At 41.7% G+C, this 21,277-nt stretch overlaps 1 protein-coding gene across 3 annotated transcripts in view; it reads left to right on the top strand.

Annotated features, from left to right (window-relative positions):
- The window catches only part of LOC139758365 (serine/threonine-protein kinase Nek11-like), a 42,771-nt gene extending 26,819 nt beyond the window's left edge, over positions 1-15,952 (top strand). The window contains exons 1-10 of one of the 3 annotated variants that reach the window (XM_071679665.1): positions 1,614-1,720; positions 2,977-3,312; positions 4,283-4,458; positions 5,346-5,477; positions 6,295-6,442; positions 9,140-9,283; positions 11,155-11,284; positions 12,774-12,907; positions 13,096-13,147; positions 14,778-15,952. In XM_071679665.1, the coding sequence (XP_071535766.1) occupies positions 3,209-3,312; positions 4,283-4,458; positions 5,346-5,477; positions 6,295-6,442; positions 9,140-9,283; positions 11,155-11,284; positions 12,774-12,907; positions 13,096-13,147; positions 14,778-15,590 (1,833 nt within the window). In that variant the 5' untranslated portion in view covers positions 1,614-1,720; positions 2,977-3,208 and the 3' untranslated portion in view covers positions 15,591-15,952. Of the gene's footprint in view, positions 1-1,613; positions 1,721-2,976; positions 3,313-4,282; positions 4,459-5,345; positions 5,478-6,294; positions 6,443-9,139; positions 9,284-11,154; positions 11,285-12,773; positions 12,908-13,095; positions 13,148-14,774 lie in introns of those variants that run through there. The other 2 variants (XM_071679663.1, XM_071679664.1) reach the window with 2 other exon arrangements.
- Positions 15,953-21,277: the final 5,325 nt, after the last annotated feature.

Here is a 21,277-nt window from a genome sequence, read left to right as displayed (position 1 = left end):
GTTCTGAGGTTTCGCCCGAACCTTTCGAACCCTCAAGTCAACCTCTCCTTTGTTACAGGCTCAGCTGATATATTAACCATCAGTCAGTACCTTAACACCTTCTTCAGGTATTCGAGATCATGCTAAGACCATCGTTGGTTTATAATTTAGGCTTTAAGGCTACCAGTTGCCAGGGTCATCAAGGTTATATCAACTGGTTGGTTATTTGAGCTTTTGCCTTATCAGCTGTCAGTGTCATATGACTGTCAGTGACATGTAAATAACCGATGTTCAACAAATTCTTTGATACCTGCTTTAGGTTTGGTGGGTAATCCTACACACCCTCATTGCATGTAGGGCCCCAGAGACTAAATCATTTAGTATCACTTATTAAAACAACCTCATGTAACAAGCAGACGAACCATCTGTTTATCATCTATAGTTAGTCGAAGCTTATTATCCTAGTTATTGACTCAATTATCATGTCTGTGAAACTCATATTTCATTTGTTTTCTTATCATAAGCAAAGATCACGTATTTAGAAGCTGTTTTGTGTTTACACTACCACAGAAAGACATGTAGAATGCAGTACAATAGTTTTACATGAAATGATAGAAACTGTTAGAGAAAACGGTAGCTTCTCCCAGGATGACTTCGCAAACTTGCATGGTAACTTTAGCAATTCACTTGCTTTTGTATTGTCTAAATGTTCTCTCCTTGGCTGTTTACGGGTTAGTACACCATCATATACATCTTTCAACAGCTTTTCCTTTTTTTCTAGCTATCGTATGGACATTACAGGATGGCAAATATACGTCTTGCAGTATTTTACAGTTCCGATCTAGAGACCACAAGTGTATTGAGTTTGTACAGATTGGACCACTGGACTGCTGGAAATGAACAGCACCTTATTTGTAACGAGTAGAAAGTTTAGTATTAACTGCGTTTCGAAGCATGTGTCAAGACGCTTCGATTCTTTGACAATTCCTCGACTTGTAATCAGCTTATGAAATGCATTAGCGACTATAGAAACTCATGGGTTCAAATCATCCTTCACAGTGTCCCTGTCTTTCTTACTTTCCTTCTCACTCGTTGAGTCCCGCCTCCTCGAAGTGGTCGAACAGTGCTCGCTGTGGTGTCATTTCTTATTCTATTCTGACTCTCACTGATTGAAAGTGAATTTCTGAATTCTGTATTCGTGTGATTGATGCAAATAAGAACAGATTAGTATATTGATTTCTAGTCATGACCTCTACAGTACGTACAAAAAGCTTTATGAATCTCATAAAACACATATTCTGGGGTTGAAAGATTTTGCTGATGAAATTTTAGAGGAAGCAGGTCTCCTCCAGTTCAAAGCGTGGTTCATGAAGCCGAGCAAACTGCTAAGATTGGTTTCGATTGCCTTACAGTATCAAAAACATTCTCGAAAAGACCCATTGGCCTGTTGCTCGTTTCCGATGTATATCATTGCTTAAAGAAAACAAAAGGGAAGACATTTTCCGTTTCATTAGGTTAAACACAGAGGACTTGGGAAGGTGAGTCTTGCTTCGAACGATAGATTTCCTAAACCCGAGCTGATCCAGTGAAGAAGCTCGACACACACTTCGAAACACTCTTGTTCGTTTCTAGAAGTTCAGTGACTCAGTCAGTCTGGCTTTAGCTCTTGTTATGGCCTCACGTGCACGTCAGGACTGGGTAACTGAAGGTTGAACATCTTATCCCCTCTTTCTATTTACAGGTAAACGTAAAGTTGATAGATCATTTATCAAAGAACTGTTTATGGTAATGAAGTTGAAGAAGAATCCATTTTTTTTTTTTTTTAAATGGCTAGAGAAGTTGTTTGTATGGCTGTCTAGGTCATGAACAATGGTTCTCGCTTTACCGTAAGCAACGTTAATCAGTTCTTGATCTCGCCTGCACTGATCATATGATTATAGTAAAGTTATACTTTTACACTGTGGTGCTTTTGGTAGTTCATGATGTGTGTCGTCCGTCATCGAACATTCATGTCTTAAACCGTCCACTACGTAGGTGGGTTTGTTTATCAATTGTTTATGGGGGTCGAAGCGAGTCGAAAACTCTTGCTTGACTTGTCCTTTCGCCTTGTCTTAGGTGCAGGAAGACTGCGCCTTGCGATGGGCATTTGCAATTCATTGAAGTTTGGGTAATAGCAATTAACCACTGGAAGAACGTCTGAGATGGAATCGGACGCAGCCTTCTTAAATGACCTTCCACTTCATCGAAAGTCGTCGAGTGTGTCCACAAAAAAGAACCCGTGAATTCGATAAACCACGCAATAAATCTTTTAACAGTAATTTACGCTTTACGACATCGTCTCCGTCAGTAATAGAAGATCTTATTACATCATTTCCGATACTTTACATCTTCCACTTGTTTGCAAGCCGGGTATTCAGTGCTCGCCGGCTAATTTCAGAGTGAGTGGTATACATTTTTGGTCACTGGTGTGTATGTGGTGGGAGGTGTGTGTGTGTGTGTGAGGCAGGGGTCAGCTTCTGGTTGTAGGTTATCGAGTGGTGTGGATGAAAAGGTTTTAGTGCTGTTGCAAATGGAAAAAAACAGAAACTCTTTCGAGTTTATCGTACTGGAAGTACTTTTGTTTCGTTGCACAACTGTTGAATGTTTGCGTTGCTATGCAGCCAGTGACTATCTTTAAATGTTATATATATATATATATATATATATATATATATATATATATATATATATATATATATATATATATATACACGGGCAACTGTTCAACCCAATTATGGTTCCCTACTGTTGCAGGTTAAAAAATGATCTATTATGATGTTACTTTTAAGGGTTTAAAAGTAATAGTAATAATGTATTATAATGGAGAGGTCATCTATCAGGAATTATATTATTAAAAGTTATTATGGATCATCTTTAAGCTTTATCTGTTTGTTAGTCTTCTGTTAACAAAGGTAATTATCAGGATTAATCCATCTTCTTCCATTCTCTCCTTCACAGACTTCTAGTCCTTCAGCCTTCCAGCCAACCAGTTCTCGATCCAGTCAACCTTCCAGCCTCTTAGCCTTCCAGCCATCCAGTTCTCGGACCTTCCAGTCTTCAAGCCAACCATTCGTATGGTCTTCAAGGCTCTCAGTCTTTTTAGTCTCCAAGTCTTCCAGCCTCCCAGTCTTGTAGTCTTCAAGCCATCCAGCCTTCCAGCCTTCAGGGTCCCTGTCTTCCAGGCATCCAGATGGCAGGTGCCATCATGGCTGGTAGGTTCCGGAAGGTTTCAAATATTGGTCGAGGCACCTTCGGCGAGGCTTGGCTGGTCACCAGCACGTGCTCCGGCAGGAGGTGAGTCACGTGATGTCTTCGCGCGGGTTCCCATACACAGACACACAACCAGGTGGTTACTGACATGTACACATAACCACGTGGTTACTGACGTGTACGTATAACCACGTGGTTACTGACGTGGACACATAACCACGTGGTTATTGACGTGTACGCATAACCACGTGGTTACTGTACACACAACCACGTGGTTACTGACGTGTACGTATAACCACGTGGTTACTGACGTGGACACATAACCACGTGGTTATTGACGTGTACGCATAACCACGTGGTTACTGTACACACAACCACGTGGTTACTGACGTGTACACACAACCCCGTGGTCATTGACGTGGACGCACAACCTCGTGGTTACTGACGTGTACACATAACCACGTGGTTACTGTACACACAACTACGTGATTGCTGACTTGTACACACAACCATGTGGTTACTGACGTGCACCTACAGTCCCGTAGTTATTGACATGTATACACAGTCATGTGGTTGAGTATACGTGCACATAACCACGTGGCTAGTCACACGTACACATACCTATGTGGGTACTGTCACTTACACATAACCACGTGGTTATTGATAACACACACGATCACATGTTTACTGACGAGTATACACAAGCACGTCGTTACTTATACGTACACGTTAGAAGGCGTAATGAATATGCATATGAAGTCGGACTAGATTTATAGATATAGAGATTATATGCTTTTATACACACGTAGATACGATTATGAAGTTTTATGAGGTTAAACGAAAGGTATGTATACCAAACGATTATACAGGGTAGAACTACCTCTCGTTACACCTCTAATGTCTTTATACAGGTACTTGTATTTCTCGTTGACCAGGTGCTCATTCCTCATTAAACTGGAACTCGTGTTGCTCGTTAAACAGATACTCACATTCCTCGTTTAAAGAGGTACTCATCCTTCTCGTTAGATAGGTACTCATACTCCTCGTTAAGCAGGTACGTGATCAAGGAGGTGAGGGTGGACCAAATGTCTGATGAGGAACTGGAGCAGGCGCGGACTGAGGCGACCATCCTCGCTCGCTGTAAACACTCGAGCATCATCCGCTACAAGGAGTACTTCATGCTCGAGAACCCGGCCACCATGTGCCTCGTCATGGAGTACGCTGACGGAGGCGAGTGAGCGAAGGGAAGGACTTTGTAGCAGCAGCAGTAGCAGTAGCAGTAGTAGTAGTAGTAGTATTAGTTTTGGTATGAGTGGGGGCTTAGGAGGAATAGGTATGGTAAGTTCTTTCATGCACAAGAACCCGGTGTAGTAGTAGTAGTAGTGGCAGTAGTAGTAAAAGTATTGGTTAGTTTTGGCAGGAGTAGCACCTTCGAATAGGATTAGGAAGTTCATTTCATGTTACGAGATCCCGGTAGTTTACGCTGACGAAGGTGATTAGAGAGTGATGAAATAAGTGTAGGAATGGGTTTAGATTTTGGAACTTGGTCATCATATGCCTTTTCACCGTGTATGCTGACGATACCTGGTCAGATTCTCGAGCATTGCAAGATTGCAAGGAGGTTTCTACCACAGAGTTAGAATAGCATCTTTAGTGATGGTCACTGCAGCAGTGGAAAGGATGAGGAAGTAAAGGGAAGATTATAAGCAACAGCAGGAGGAGGGGGAGGAGAAGAGTTCCATGTGTGAGTGAGTTCTCATCCAGTAACATGACTCTATCGAAGTATACCAAAATCCGTAGACATGATCGGGCCTTACGAGCGACCTGGATTGAACGTGAGGCCTTTCAATGTGTACACAGTTTTGACAGCTTGTCGTTATTTCTAAGCCCCGTCGACCCATGTGAATAATCACTCCCATTTTTCAACAGCAGAATGTTAGCTCTGAACAATTTTAACTCCTAATATAAAACGATTTCGGCAAAATGTCATTGACAAAAGTAAATTTTTTGGAACAACGAACTAGGATTTGGGACTAGATTGCTTGGGTTATAAGTGATGATAAATTGTTTATAGTTCTTGATGTATTAGGAATGATAGAGTAATGTGCTTGTTGCAGGAGACTTGTCGCTGCGGGTGAAGGAGACCAGGAAGAGAGGCGAGCTGATGGACGAGGAAGACATCCTGTATTGGTTCGTTCAAGTGGTCTTCGCCGTCCAGTACCTCCACGTTAACAACATCCTGCACAGAGGTGGGTCCCTGGACTGGTGAAGGGTGGTGGTGATGATGGAGGTGCTACTGCTGTGGTGGTGGTGGTGCTGCTGTGGTGTTGGTGGTGGTCCTGTGGTAGTGATGGTGGTGCTACTGCTGTGGTGCTGGTGTGGTGGTGATGGTAGTTCTGGTTCTGCTGTTTTTTTTTTTGCTACTACTGTGGCTGGTGCTGCGGTTGGGGATGGCCTTACTGTTAACTCTTACTGTTATTACTGTAGCTGTGGTGGTGCTCTCTGTTGGTAACGGCTGGCCATTAGTACTGTTGCTGGAGCATCCGTTCTTGCAATAGCTACTGTCTTGTCACGCTTCCGTTGCAGCTGTGAAACACACGCACTTGCAATGTTATGTTCCTATTTATCACTTCCCCAGCATACCTTCCTTACCCACGCGTCCAAGCGTTTTCTGTGGTGCGGGTTTGAGAGAACTGAGTGTGTGGTATACCCGTGCCTTAGGCGAGAGGATCTTGAAAAGTCCCGTTCCTATCGAATGACATGTATTACACATCGCGTCATGAAGTAGAAATGTTAATTTCAGAATACTTGAGAAAAAGGGGAAATTACATTATCGCTGGCAATGTTCGTTATTAGACTATTTAATGATTATATTCCAGTTTTCATGACTTAAAATCTCTATATAGTACATGACATCTATTATTACGGTTGAGTGTATACGAGAATGGGAAATCCATGGAAATATACGTAGGATATAGGAAGGAGGTTAATCTATATAGGAGAAATGTATGTATCAAAAAATATAGGCAAGGATTATCTTTAATGATGTTATACTTTCATTTCAAGATCTCAAGACCCAGAATGTGTTCCTGACGAAGACGAACCTGGTCAAGGTCGGGGACTTCGGCATAGCCAGGTTCCTCAGGGACAAGCAAGACTTAGCCATGACAGCCATCGGCACACCGTACTACCTCTCCCCGGAGATCTGCCAGAGGTGAGGACGCTGCTCTCCTTCTCTGCTACCCACCCTCCCCTCTCACTCTCTCACTCACTCACTCACTCCCTCCCTCCATCAGTTTTTACTCAAACGCTTGCAACCTGACTTTATCTCTCTCTCTCTCTCTCTCTCTCTCTCTCTCTCTCTCTCTCTCTCTCTCTCTCTCTCTCTCTCTCTCTCCGCACCATCGAGAGACACGCTTATCAACCTCACTCCTTCAGCCATCTTCTCTCTGCTTGACACTGGGTCATAGGAGGACACGAGCTATAGTGTGAATCCTTTATCAAGCCACGAAAGGTAAAATGAAGGGGAGAAAAAAAGGCGGGGTTCGTCGGTGTAATGATCTCAGATGAAAGGCGACGAAAGTTTAACGATTGATAGGGAATTTGCATACAAGACCAAGTCATTGTTCTCCAATTAACCTTCACTTCACTCAGTTCAGAAAACTCTTCTTTAAACGCCAGCGTTATTTTACGGCACGGCTTCCTCTTCATTGACCACTTGCGCACAAAGGATCACTAACGGCCCATAAAAACACCGCCGGGACTTTATACATATTCGATAAGGTGTTTTCTCATTACCGTGTCCAAGGCTTGAGTTAATGTTACGAAGCCCACGGAGACATCGTGTCTGCCAGACAGGTGAACCCACATGGTATGAATGTATGCAAATGTGTTTGTGATTATCAAAATCATTATGATAAAAGTGGGCTTATTTATCTTAGAAAATAAGTAGGAGAACTGAAGTATTTATGAGTACTTTTGATGTTTATTGAAGTGTTACGTTTTTGACTGAAGATTTGCTCTCATGAATATATATATCTTGAACTAATGAAGAGCGACGAAAACTTTTGGGGTCAAGACGAACTATTTCGTATTGGCCGGTGGGCTGCGAAATTGATGCAAATTCATGAAAAAAAAAAAAAATGGCGACAAGTCGGAAAATTCGCACACAAAAAAGGTCCTAGTGTGACCCCGGCTTTAAATGCACGTGTGAAGTTCAGGTATTTTTTTTTTTCTACTTCTACTGTCACACTAACCTCTCTTCCAGTATGACAGTCAGTTCTGGAAGGTACCCAGTAGTCTGTTACTGTTACCATAATTCTCTCTCTCTCTCTCTCTCTCTCACACACACGCACTCTAGTTTTTTTTTTTTTTTTTTTTTTATACTTTGTCGCTGTCTCCCGCGTTTGCGAGGTAGCGCAAGGAAACAGACGAAAGAAATGGCCCAACCCCCCCCCCCCCCCATACACATGTACATACACACGTCCACACACGCAAATATACATACCTACACAGCTTTCCATGGTTTACCCCAGACGCTTCACATGCCTTGATTCAATCCACTGACAGCACGTCAAACCCTGTATACCACATCGCTCCAATTCACTCTATTCCTTGCCCTCCTTTCACCCTCCTGCATGTTCAGGCCCCGATCACACAAAATCTTTTTCACTCCATCTTTCCACCTCCAATTTGGTCTCCCTCTTCTCCTCGTTCCCTCCACCTCCGACACATATATCCTCTTGGTCAATCTTTCCTCACTCATTCTCTCCATGTGCCCAAACCATTTCAAAACACCCTCTTCTGCTCTCTCAACCACGCTCTTTTTATTTCCACACATCTCTCTTACCCTTACGTTACTTACTCGATCAAACCACCTCACACCACACATTGTCCTCAAACATCTCATTTCCAGCACATCCATCCTCCTGCGCACAACTCTATCCATAGCCCACGCCTCGCAACCATACAACATTGTTGGAATCACTATTCCTTCAAACATACCCATTTTTGCTTTCCGAGATAATGTTCTCGACTTCCACACATTTTTCAAGGCTCCCAAAATTTTCGCCCCCTCCCCCACCCTATGATCCACTTCCGCTTCCATGGTACAATACCTTATTCTTTCATCGACGTGTTCTTCGTCTTCCATACTCTCGTTCGAACACTTCGTACAACATAGACTCATTCCAACCAAGGTACTGCCATAACACCCTCACAACCCAGCAGCCGCTTACAACCATTCACAAGGCAACACGCTCCACAACCATACGCTGAGGGACCATCATCTCCTTGATATACAACCTCTGCCTCCCATCTCCATTTTCCGATATGGCTTCCCTTCCCTTCCTCTTGTTTACACTCGTTCTTTCAAGTACAATGTATCTTCTGTCTTCCCATGTGTATACACCCCTTTCATGGTTGTCTCAAAGTATATACGAGATAGATACTTCATTCTTTCCACTCACTAAGGCTCATTAATTACTTGTGATTTCTTTTACGCATTTTGTAATTTTTGTGTATCAGTCGTATGTATGCATCCAAGGTACTTAAACTTACTCTTTTTCTGAATCTTTATCATTTATGCATCTCAAAGTCTTAGTCTGTTTAGAAGTGTTTATTGAACCTACTCTAATTTTTCTGAATCTATGTCATTTATGCATCTCAAAGTCTTTGTTTAGAAGTGTTTATCAAAATTATCTGTGTAACAAAGGTCTAAGGCTACCTAGTCCCCTTTTGTAAATGAATCCCATTATCCAACCTCCTCTCGACTGCCTAGTCCCCCCTTTTCTTTTTAAATGAATCCCATCATCTAACCTCCTCTCCACTGCCTATATCCCCCTTTTTTTGAAATGAATCCCACTATCTAACTGCCCCTCTTCTCATCCTCCGTCGTTTCCGCCGTGTCTAGACGCCCTTATAACCACAAGTCGGATATGTGGGCTGTTGGGTGTATCCTGTACGAGCTTTGCGCCCTCAACCATCCCTTCCAGGCTAAGTACTTTGACGACCTCATCATCAACATCCTGAGGGGTTCCTACAAACCCCTGCCAAGGTGAGTAACAGGGGAAGGATTGGACGACATGCTTGGATGTAGGACCTGGATGTATACAGGCCTAGTTATATATAGGTCTAGGTGTATGTAATCTTTGATGTACGTAGGTCTGGATATATATATATATATATATATATATATATATATATATATATATATATATATATATATATATATATATATATATATATATATGTATATATATATCCCTGGGGATAGGGGAGAAAGAATGCTTCCCACGTATTCCCTGCGTGTCGTAGAAGGCGACTAAAAGGGAAGGGAGCGGGGGGCTGGAAATCCTCCCCTCTCATTTTTTTTTTTTTTCCAAAAGAAGGAACAGAGAAGGGGGTCAGGTGAGGATACTCCCTCAAAGGCCCAGTCCGCTGTTCTTAACGCTACCTCGCTATCGCGGGAAATGGCGAATAGTATAGAAAATATATATATATATATATATATATATATGCAAGGCCTTAGTGTGCGTAACATTTAGTGTATGTTGGACTAGGTGTATGTAAGATGTGGATGTACATAAGGGCTTGATGTACATAGACCTAAGTGTATGTAAGGTGTATAGTTCTATGACTTCTATAGACCGGAGTGTATATGGTCCTGGATATCTATTAAGTCTTGGTGTATATAGGCTTGGGTATCTCTTTGTCTGAGTGTATAGAAGTCATAGAACTATTTCAGTCTGATTACATCTATACATGTGTTTGCCACATGGCCAGAATATGAATATACTTAACAATTTGGTTACCTGAACATCTGATTCATTTAGATCAAAGTATTTCCTGAATATCTGTATATTGATATCTATATGTAAGTATACATGAATGTACACATGTATGTAGTAGCTACCAGTATACCTTTATGTTCATCAATGGATATATAGATAGATATAAACAGATAGTCTTTGCGTAGATGTTTTTATCATTCTAAGTATTCACTGCCATATACCACTCCGGGTGTGCGTCCATATACCACTCCGAGGTCTGTGTTATGCATCGTGAAAATAGGTTTCCTCAAAACCCACGACCTAATCTTGCTTCAGTCTATTGCAGCATTTATCTCTTCGGTCATAAATCTCCTTTTCCTTGTTAATATTCCGGATGTACTGCGGTCCACAAATCCTCGGCTGTCCTAGAACTCCAATATCAGTGCTTCCTCCGTCGGCTCTGGGCTGTGGACACGTTTTATATCATGTCTAATAAATCATTCTCTTCAGAGGCGTGACTTTGTTAATACTGGAGAAAGAAATGGCCTTTACCACATCAGATGACTTTTGCCCCTTTTTCTTTATTTTAGGTCATATTTTGTTGTCTTTTGCTTTATGCTTCGTTCGTATACTTAAGCATTTTTGATGACTTGATTAAAAGCCCCTCAGTCATGCTTTCCTTGTATTATACACAAGAATGTTGTTCTTAAATTCGTAGATTTACTCTCAGACTGCAGATCGGGTTTTTTATAGTTTTACTCATCTTCGAGGCTGCGCTACAGTCAGGAGCTGGGAAATGATGGACGCCTTTGAGGCGAGTTCCTCGACGTGACTTGTACTCCATTTCATCAACTGGCGTGGATGATACAGCCACGTCGGAGGTAACTCGTACACTTACGGTGGTAACTCAGCTTGTATACTCACGATGGTAACTCATACACTCACTATGGTAACTCAGCTTGTACACTCACGATGGTAACTCAGCTCATGCACTCACGATGGTTACTCAGCTTGGATACTCACGATGGTAACTCAGCTTACACTCACGATGGTTACTCAGCTTGTACACTCGCATTGGTAACTCATATACCTCAATACCCTTGGAGATTCCACATTGCTTGAGGTTTCTTAATATCTCCTGACGGTGCTCCTGCAGGAAGTTCTCCAGCCTGGTGCAGGACCTGACGAGGGTGATGCTCCGGACGAACCCAGACCGACGCCCTGCAGCCGACGCCCTCCTCATGCTGCCAGCCTTGAAGCCCTACGTCGAGAACTACCTCGTCAAGGTCGGGTCATCATCACTAACGATCAAATTACCTAGTTGTTTCGACGCATGCATTTGACTTGTGATAAAAGAAGTTCTCCGAAATGATTTTTTTTTTTTAGTGGTTCATCTATGGATTTGAAGAATGATAGATTAGAATGATGCTTTCTATACTTCTTGAAAGTCGTATCTTCTGGGTCGTCATTGTAGTGTGATGAAGTGTAAGGGAACGAAAGAAAACAGGATGAGATAATTTTTACAGACATTACCCATCCGGGATGACAAGGATAAGGATCTAGTACTTTTAATTTTAGATATCCACAACACACACACACACACACACACACACACACACACACACACACACACAATTTCTATATGTGTACAACACTAACTCAATGTGTATTTCATTTGTGGACCTTTTTGGTTGTGTTGTGTGCAGAATATAGACGCAGAATATGTTTTGCGCGTGCAGTATATTTTACATGCAACTAAAATATAAGTGTAGCAAGTGGAGTGTACAAACGTACCGGGTTTTTGCATTTGCCATATACAGACGTATAGAAAAGCGCTCCGTGTGCAAAAATATAGACGTAAACTACAAACATGTTTGTGTGTGTAGAATATATAGAAGCATGAATATAGATGTTCCTTGAGCAGTAAAAAGACAAAGTATATGTAATGTGAAGTTGACATTCGATTAGTGTGTTGCTTGCATAGTAGAAAGACGTACAAATGTTGTTTGTTCAGTATGTAGACGTAAGATAGAAGCGTTGTATGTTAAATATATTGAATATAAGTCTATAGATGCAAAATAGAAGTCTTGTTTGCAAATTATGTTGAAAACATGTACATAGACACAAAATAGAAGTGTTGTTTGAGAAGTATATTTAATATAAGTTTATAGACGCAAAATGGAAGTGTTGTTTGCGAAGTGTATTGAATATAAGTACAGTCACTTAAAAACTTTTTAAGGTCGTGCTGATGTTGCACTTTTCATTGTCAGATCCCAGTGTTTCTCTGTGATATTAAGTAAAGCACAAGTGTAGCCAATTTTACATCTTTACATGTATGATCTTCACCTCTTCATCACCCGTGCTGCAGGCAGAACATTAACAGCTTATAATAAATCATCATTTGTAAAACTTTTGATTGCTGTTTAGTCATATTTTTTTGTCATTAATTTGATGAACGAGCCAAGACGCCTCCATCATTAATTTCATTCGCCCAAGTTTTTTAATGAAAGTTTTGGAGAGATTAGATGCTTCTGGGGTTAGGATTCAAGCAGCTAGTCTACGTTTATGGGTTAAGTCTGCATTGAAGGCTTAGCAAAAGTATATATATATATATATATATATATATATATATATATATATATATATATATATATATATATATATATATATCTGTGTGTGTGGTTTTGGTTAACTATTCATGTAAGCTTCACATTGGATATGAGCAAATGAGTCTTTTCATCTGATAGTTTATCTAATTTTTATATACCTTACCAGCACGAGGAGCTACTGGCCCATCGCCTTAGCACAAAGCAGTCCCAGAATGGGAAAGAAGAGGAACACAACGTGCAGGCACTCAAGAAAGACGGTATCTTCAAGGACGTCCTCAGAATTAGTACGCTCAAGAAAAGGTGAGGAACGAGAGTGTTGTTCTTGGGGAACAAAGTAACATATATATTTTGGTAATATTGTCCCTATGGAAAAAAAAATACAAGGTAGGAGTAAACTTCATAAATGGAAAATTAGATACTTGATAATTGATGCTATTAATGTCACAATGATAATAGTAATTATCATAATTTCTTCTAAACCCAAACAGTCCACGACAAGCCCGAGGCAGCATTGACCTGGGTCAGATCCAGCCTCGCAAGGTGAGTGCTAATGACTTATTATTGACCTGGGTCAGATCCAGCCCCACAAGGTGAGTGTTAATGACTTATTATAGCACTATATACATTTTTCATGATGTATCGGTTAGCATTGCTAACCATGACGCATTCATGGGTCATCTGGGGACCGACACCGCATAGGTTGGAATCTCAGTAGTGGGAGGCGATCCACAGTCAATCCACCTGTTCATCCTCACCCTAGAGGCCGGTGGATGAGTTGTGCACTTGGCTGAGGTTATATATATATAAATATATATATATATATATATATATATATATATATATATATATATTATCTCGGAAAGCAAAAATGGGTATGTTTGAGGGAATAGTGGTTCCAACAATGTTGTATGGTTGCGAGGCGTGGGCTATGGATAGAGATGTGCGCAGGAGGATGGATGTGCTGGAAATGAGATGTTTGAGGACAATGTGTGGTGTGAGGTGGTTTGATCGAGTAAGTAACGTAAGGGTAAGAGAGATGTGTGGAAATAAAAAGAGCGTGGTTGAGAGAGCAGAAGAGGGTGTTTTGAAATGGTTTGGGCACATGGAGAGAATGAGTGAGGAGAGATTGACCAAGAGGATATATGTGTCGGAGGTGGAGGGAACGAGGAGAAGAGGGAGACCAAATTGGAGGTGGAAAGATGGAGTGAAAAAGATTTTGTGTGATCGGGGCCTGAACATGCAGGAGGGTGAAAGGAGGGCAAGAAATAGAGTGAATTGGAGTCATGTGGTATACAGGGGTTGACGTGCTGTCAGTGGATTGAAGCAAGGCATGTGAAGCGTCTGGGGTAAACCATGGAAAGCTGTGTAGGTATGTATATTTGCGTGTGTGGACGTGTGTATGTACATGTGTATGGGGGGGGGGGGGGGGTTGGGCCATTTCTTTCGTCTGTTTCCTTGCGCTACCTCGCAAACGCGGGAGACAGCGACAAAGTATAAAAAAAAAAAAAATATATATATATATATATATATATAAATATATATTTCATATAACATGAAAAACAAAAGATGTGAAGTTATTCATGAAGTTAAGCGAGTCTGCTTTGTTTACCTTTCCATACGCCTTTAGGTACAAGCCGTCAGGCTACCATGCGTATTTAGGTTAGAGACACCATTAGTGTTATGCCATATGCATTTTTTTTTTTTTTTTTTTGGCCTGAAACCAAAGCAGTGTAAGGAAGAAGAAGAAGAGGAACATGGTTAATGTTTGAGATGTAGAAGAAGATAAAGAATAAGGAATGTAAATGTTGCACTTGATATATTGCCCAGCGGAAGCACAACGCATTGGCGGGAAACTCCAGAGCCGTCGGAGGGATTTGAAGTACGTTAGTCGGTCGTGCATAATTATACCGGAAATTTATTGACGTTTGTGTCGTTAATTATTCGGATTTATGTCTCGAAGTTAGACCCTAAAATCCGGAATTTATTAACGTTTGTGAGGTTAGTTATTCGAATATGGTCTTTGAAGTTAGACGCTAAAAGATCAGTCATTGGAAAGGGCGCTAAGTTTCTCTCTCTCTCTCTCTCTCTCTCTCTCTCTCTCTCTCTCTCTCTCTCTCTCTCTCTCTCTCATCAACGTAACTGAACTCATTTATTCCCCCTGCTGCAGAAGCAGGGATTCGAATCGAACTCCCAGGGGTCACCGGTTTCGAAGGGTGAGCGGCAGTGTAACGCTCTCGGTGTGGGTTTGGGCCACAGACCGCGCTGCGTCTCGGATTCCGCCCTCGAAAGGAACGCCACGCCCACCACGCCCGTCGTCACCACCAGAGGCACCACCGCCCTTAAGGGTCAGGGCTCCAGTGGTGACTTTAAGACGCCTCCGAGGATCCTCCGCCGCAAGAAGAAGAGGAGAGCCGACACTCCCATGCCAAGGACTGCAAGGAAGAGCCTCTGCGGGAGACAGGAGGAGGAGGAGGAGGGAGAGCGGGATGGGAAACCGCAGCCACAGGAAGATCAAGAGATGGGAAAACGGCAATGGGAGGACGGGCAGCGGGGGAAACAGAAGCAACAGGCGGAAAAGAAACAGCAGCAGCTGCATGAACGGGAAGGGAAACAACAGGATGAGCAACAGTGGCAAATACAGCAACGAGAGGAAGAGCAACGGCGGAAACAGAGGCAAAGGGGGAAGCAGCAACAACAGGAGGAGGAAAGGGGTCGGAAACGGCAGCCGGAGGTTGAGCAACAGAGGGAATACCAGCAACACGAGGAAGAGCAACAGCGGAAAGTGAAGCAACGGGAGCAACGGGAGCAGAACTGGAGTCCCGAGCCCATGTTCCTTCAAGATACACTCAGTGGGAGTGGGTCAAGTGGTGAGGAACTTGAGGGCGTCAGAAGAAGGAACACAGTGGTCAGCTTTAGTGGGACTTATATTATCCCGAGGTCTGTGGCCTGGAGCTCAGGCAGTGATAATGATTCACAGGTGTAAACACCACCCTCTGGTGGCAGAGAAGCAAGTTAATAACCTCGCGTTGGAAAGTGATGAAAATTAGTTTTAAGTAAGAGTAGAATAAAATGCTTTAGACTATCAAAATCACGGAAAAATATTTATGATTAGCTTTCTATTTCTTTATCTGATTTATTGATTTTAACCCCTGGTTTTTAGAGGTATCACATAAAGTATTGATAAATGTTTTTATAAACAGAAAAATATGTTTGGAGGAAAAGCCTTTTGCAAAGCTTCTTTTAAGATAATGAAACCCTAGGCATTTTCATCTGATCAGTGATTATATGTTTGAGGTGCAAAATGTGAGTTTTAAGTTAGTGTACAATAAAGTGCTATGAAGTATAGACTTTGCATTGATTTTAGAGACTTTTTTTTTTTTTTTAGAAGATTTTCGTTTTACCTCGAGGGGTAACGTGCCATGTGAATGTAGGAACGACCGCATAAAAGAGCTCTTGCAGAGTATATTTGGCACATCCTGGTGATGACTTGCTCTCTATTGGACAATGTCCACTGGTTATTTACAGTATTTGAGCAACGAGAGTACGATTTTTGAGCACAATGTGGTGCGATCCTTGAGCTCAACGGGACGACCTTTGGGTAGAATGGTTTGGCTGACCTTAAGGCAAAGGGTTAAGGTTATATTCTATTGTGGTCAAGGGTCGTATCGTCTCGTTCCAAGTTCGTACCGTCGTGCTATATGGGATGGTTTGGCCGGACCATCAAACCATAAAGGGTCATTTCGTCAGGCTAAGGGACCGCTCCGTCGTGCTCACTGGTGGCATCCGCTTGTAAAAGAGTAAGTTTGAGTGAGGGAGAGCGACGGCAGTTTCAGGTCAGATGGCTACCATCTGCAGTATCGTCTTTGCCAAAGATCATTCAGCAGAAAAGTTGGAACACTCGCTCTCATACGAAGTGATATATACCTCTTTAGCCACGTGGATTTTGACACACCTTCAAAACCCTCCCAGTTACGCTTGGCTTAGAGTCGTCCACAAAGCCGTAAACCACTAGACACTTTTGGTCTAAAATTTTTCTTTCGTTCAAGTGGAATCCCACTAGGAAATCCAATACTAGTGGGAGAAGGGTTCCGATTCTTCACCATGGAAACTTGGAGTCTTCAAATATTGAAGAATATAGATCACAATTCGTGCTGGAAATTAGCTGAGTCGCATACAGCCCAGACAGCTACGTATCCAGTAATTATTCTCTCGTACTTGACTGATTATTGCGTAAGCAAGCAATTAGTGAATCGGAGCGAACCTGCTTTGTCTATTCATTAATATGTAAATACTGAAAAAAATAGTGTAAATCTGCCAGAATAGCATTGCGTAAAGGTGACCAAACACCATACGCACTTTTATATATCTCGACTTCAGAAATGCTTATTTTACGCTTGATTTACACACGTGTTCAGATCAAACTGATTTAGAAAGCTTCAATCTACAATCGATTAAAAGGTCTAGTAAGATGGTCTTCGCAACGCTGTCTTCCACTGTGTGAGGGACACAGTTATGATGGTTGGTTGGTCGGTCATTTGGTCCATTAACTGCCAAGGTCATTTGAGCCTTCTACGTCATGGTATAAACCACCAGTCGACAACAAAAGAGCACTTATAGCTCCTCCTACAGTTGTTAAAGATAATTCTTAGACCACATCCACTGTGTATATGACCCATGTCATGTTGGTACCCCATCTCTTTTGCAAGACAGAATTGTCATATACCTAAGGGACACCAAATATGCTGTACAAGATACAGTATATTTTTGAAAGTATTTTGATATCACGTTTTTATAACTTCTTGAAAAAGAAAGAAATATTGAAAAATTGAGGACGTAACACAGCTAGTGACCACAGCCCTTGACGCTGCGCATGATTTACGATCAATCAGTTCTCTTGAGGACGTACTGCGGGCTCTCCACGTCTATGCGAGGCGTAACGACGGGGAAGGAGCCTCGACGATAATGAGAACAACTATTCCCTCCCTGGCGTTTGCATTGTTAAGACGACCCATAAAATCGCCAAACGACTCGTTCATCTGGAACGAGAGGAGGAGGGAGGAGAAGGCTGGTAGGTGACTGAACTTCCAAAGGCCTCGGGTTCGAGATAACGAGATGTCTCTTGCCCTCATATTTCGAATTAGAATTAAGGGAGATGGCCTGTTTGATACCTCTCGTCCTTCAGTAAGTCTGATACCATCAGTAGCAAGAGTTTCTGATACGGTTCGACACGGGACGAATCAAAAAGGAGTTTGCGCCGTAGAGACATGGCCTTCAGTGAAGCCACGAAGATCAAGAAGGAATGATGATATGAAGGACACGCGAGCTCCTCTAGTGTTTGTTCACCGGACTGCATAACGCCAATAGGACGAGGAAGAGCCAGACACTAAAGGAAATGTATTCCCAGAGGAAGGGATATCTGTGTGAGTTTCTTGCATCTTATCCTTCCATTTTGTTATTCAAATCCATAGAGGCTGTGTGATTCTACAAAACCCAACCCCCAGGGATAACTGTAAAGTCAGGCTTTACAGAGTGTGTTAGGGGCTAAAATTCACAGAACCCAACCCATAGAGATAAATGTCAAGTGTGGCTTTACAGAGTGTGTTAGGAGCTAAAATTCACAGGATGGTTATTTCTTCAACATTGGTTGTTTTGCACCTTTCTCCCGATCTCGTAATTTATTGCCGTTGGTGACATGTACGTGCTTGCTGGACATGACACAGGCTTTTTCGGTTCTCTCCCTGATCACCGTCGGAGAAGCTCATCCTACATCACCCTCCCTGGGTAGAGAAAGGGCTTGTTACCCTGCTGGCAATAGCATGTCTGATGTTTTTTTTTTTTTTTATGTGGCTCGCAGACGTTTGACAAAATTCTGTACCTGCATCGGGAACGAAGACGATTGATTGAAGGAAGACATACACTGAAGGGTGAGTGTAACAGTGTGCATAAATTACCTTCCTATAAAACCATATTTTTCTCGTCTCCCTGAAGTGGGGAAACTTGTGAGGCGAGCCATTGACTGCAATAACAGAAGCGACTTAAAGACATGAATACTTATATAAGAACAACGCCGAACTCGGTCCCATAAGTGGTGTAATATGTTGAACTTTACTCACGACCTGGTATAATTCACCGCACTCCGCTCCCAGGCTCGTATAACAAGGCGAACTCTGCTCCCGTTGTAGTAGCAGTATATCATGTTGACCTCGGATCCCATCGTGGGCTGGGTTATTAGGTAAATTTGATGTGTAGGAGATAGCGAGGGAAAGGAAAGTCTTTTGCAGAGTGATGAAAGTATGTATAGTCATCTTTGAGTTCAAAAACCATCATATTTTCAAGAGGAAGTTGACCCTACTGAATCATTCAGGAGATTCGGAAGCTGGAAAGTCGGGCTGGGTGATATGTGCAGTAAAAAGTGTTGGGGGGGAAAGAGAGGTCCGTATGCTAATTGGAAAAGATAGATACATCTGAAGGTATACTAGTCCCAACGGCGTGCAAGTCTTGGGCTGTGAACGCGGAGAGAAAGGTGGATTTTTTGAAAATCAAATGCCTGAGGACGATTTGTTGTGTGAGGCGGGCAATTTGTGTAAAAGGAATGACGACATCGGAGAGCAAGGCTAGTCCAACTGAGAAGGACAACTAAGGGTTCGAGCATTTGAAGACGATGGGGGAAGAATGGCTGATTAAAAGGATGTATGTGTCAGAAGTGGAAGGAGGATAGGGACCTGGGGAAACCAAGAAGGAGATAGAAGGATGGTGTGAGGGAGTCCTTAGAGTAATCGAGACCTGAACATTCAGGAAGTCAAGAGATGTGCAAGGGACACAGTGGACTGGACGGATATCGTATATCTGTTGGAGGAGGCGACATGCTGTCAGTGGACTGAACTCCAGAATACAAACTGTTATCAGCATAAACAGTGGAATAGCCTGTGGGAATTGGCTGGGGATTCCAGTGCATTATACGTTGCAGAGAGAGAGAGAGAGAGAGAGAGAGAGAGAGAGAGAGAGAGAGAGAGAGAGAGAGAGAGAGAGAGAGAGAGGATGTGTGCAAATGAGACCCTTTTTTTTGTTGCTTCTTCTGACACCATTTTGCTATGGATGGAGAGGCACTGAGGCATTTATTTGAGTCACATATGTACCACACACATACACACACGCACACGATAGATAGATAGATAGATAGAGATAGAGAGTGGGGGGAAGGGGGGGGAAGGATGATGTAGAAAATAGTACCCGCTTGAACGAGACGAGACTTCGTTTCACCACAGACACTCGCGCCTTACCAGGTTCTGACTGATCGACCGGGACATCTCGCTAACTGAAACATCCAACACCCCGCCTTACAGCAACTGCAGAGACTGGGTGTCATTGCCCATAAAACGTCCGCAGGCAAACGGAAATGTTATGTCTGTAGCGACGCCTTGCCGTCTGCCATGGTGAATCATCATGACCACTCTAACGTACTCGGAGGAGAAAATATAATTAAGAAAAGATAATAGAATTTCCAGCTGAGATGAATTATACAGAGTTAAGAGACAGAAGAGGTTCGGGAAGGACGTGAAAGCAGTAAGAAAGGAAAAAGTATAAAGTCTCTTTGAGTGACTATAACAAGACATAGAGATGCAAGAATAAGTTGCGTACGAAGAGAAAGAGGAAATCTATAAAGATGTGAAGAATTGGATAAATAGAGAAACAGAATGTATGGGAAAGACACGTATCGAAAAGAAAAAAGAAGAAACAACGAAAGTCAAGATGGGATGATTGATGAATAGAAAACAGAGGATGTATGAGAAAGACACTTATCCAATAGTAGAAAACAGAACTAAAGTCAAGATGGGATGACTGATTGAATAAGAAAAGTTAGAAAAAAAAATGAAATGTGAAGAAATTACTTTGTAGTGAATTGGTTAGATTGGAGACTTTAGATGTATATCATTAACGCCTATAGAAAAAAAAAGAGGGAAGATGGAATGAATTATAGGAGGTATAAGGAAATCTAGTCTAGAGAAGGATTAAGAAATTAAGTATTTTAACAGTGAGGAAGAAATGGGTGCTGATGGAGACAAGACAGTCAAAAACTATTGGAAAAAATTTGAATTTCATAAACCAAAAGAAAACCGTGTGCCTTTATAGATTTGTACTTTTGATTGAAAGAATTAAATATTTTGAAAGTGCACACGGCAAACGAAGTGAATGATAAAGAGAAAAGAGAATTAGAATAATTCAAAAAACAGTATCAAGACAAAATATAAGAAACAGTGAATATCAAGACAAAATATAATTCAAGGAAGAGTATCAAGGCAAAATATAAGAAACTGTGTATGAAGACAAAATATAATTGAAGAAATAGTGAGTATCAAGACAAAATGATATTCAAGAAACAGTATCAAGACAATATAAGAAACAGTGTGTATGAAGACAAAATATAATTGAAGAAACAGTGAGTATCAAGACAAAATATAATTGAAGAAACAGTATCAAGACAAAATATAATTGAAGAAATAGTGAGTATCAAGACAAAATATAATTGAAGAAACAGTATCAAGACAAAATATAATTGAAGAAATAGTGAGTATCAAGACAAAATATAATTGAAGAAATAGTGAGTATCAAGACAAAATATAATTGAAGAAACAGTATCAAGACAAAATATAATTGAAGAAACAGTATCAA

This window comes from Panulirus ornatus, chromosome 30, assembly GCF_036320965.1.
Source record: "Panulirus ornatus isolate Po-2019 chromosome 30, ASM3632096v1, whole genome shotgun sequence".
Lineage (NCBI taxonomy): Eukaryota > Metazoa > Arthropoda > Malacostraca > Decapoda > Palinuridae > Panulirus > Panulirus ornatus.
This window is presented reverse-complemented; position numbering and strand designations above follow the sequence as displayed.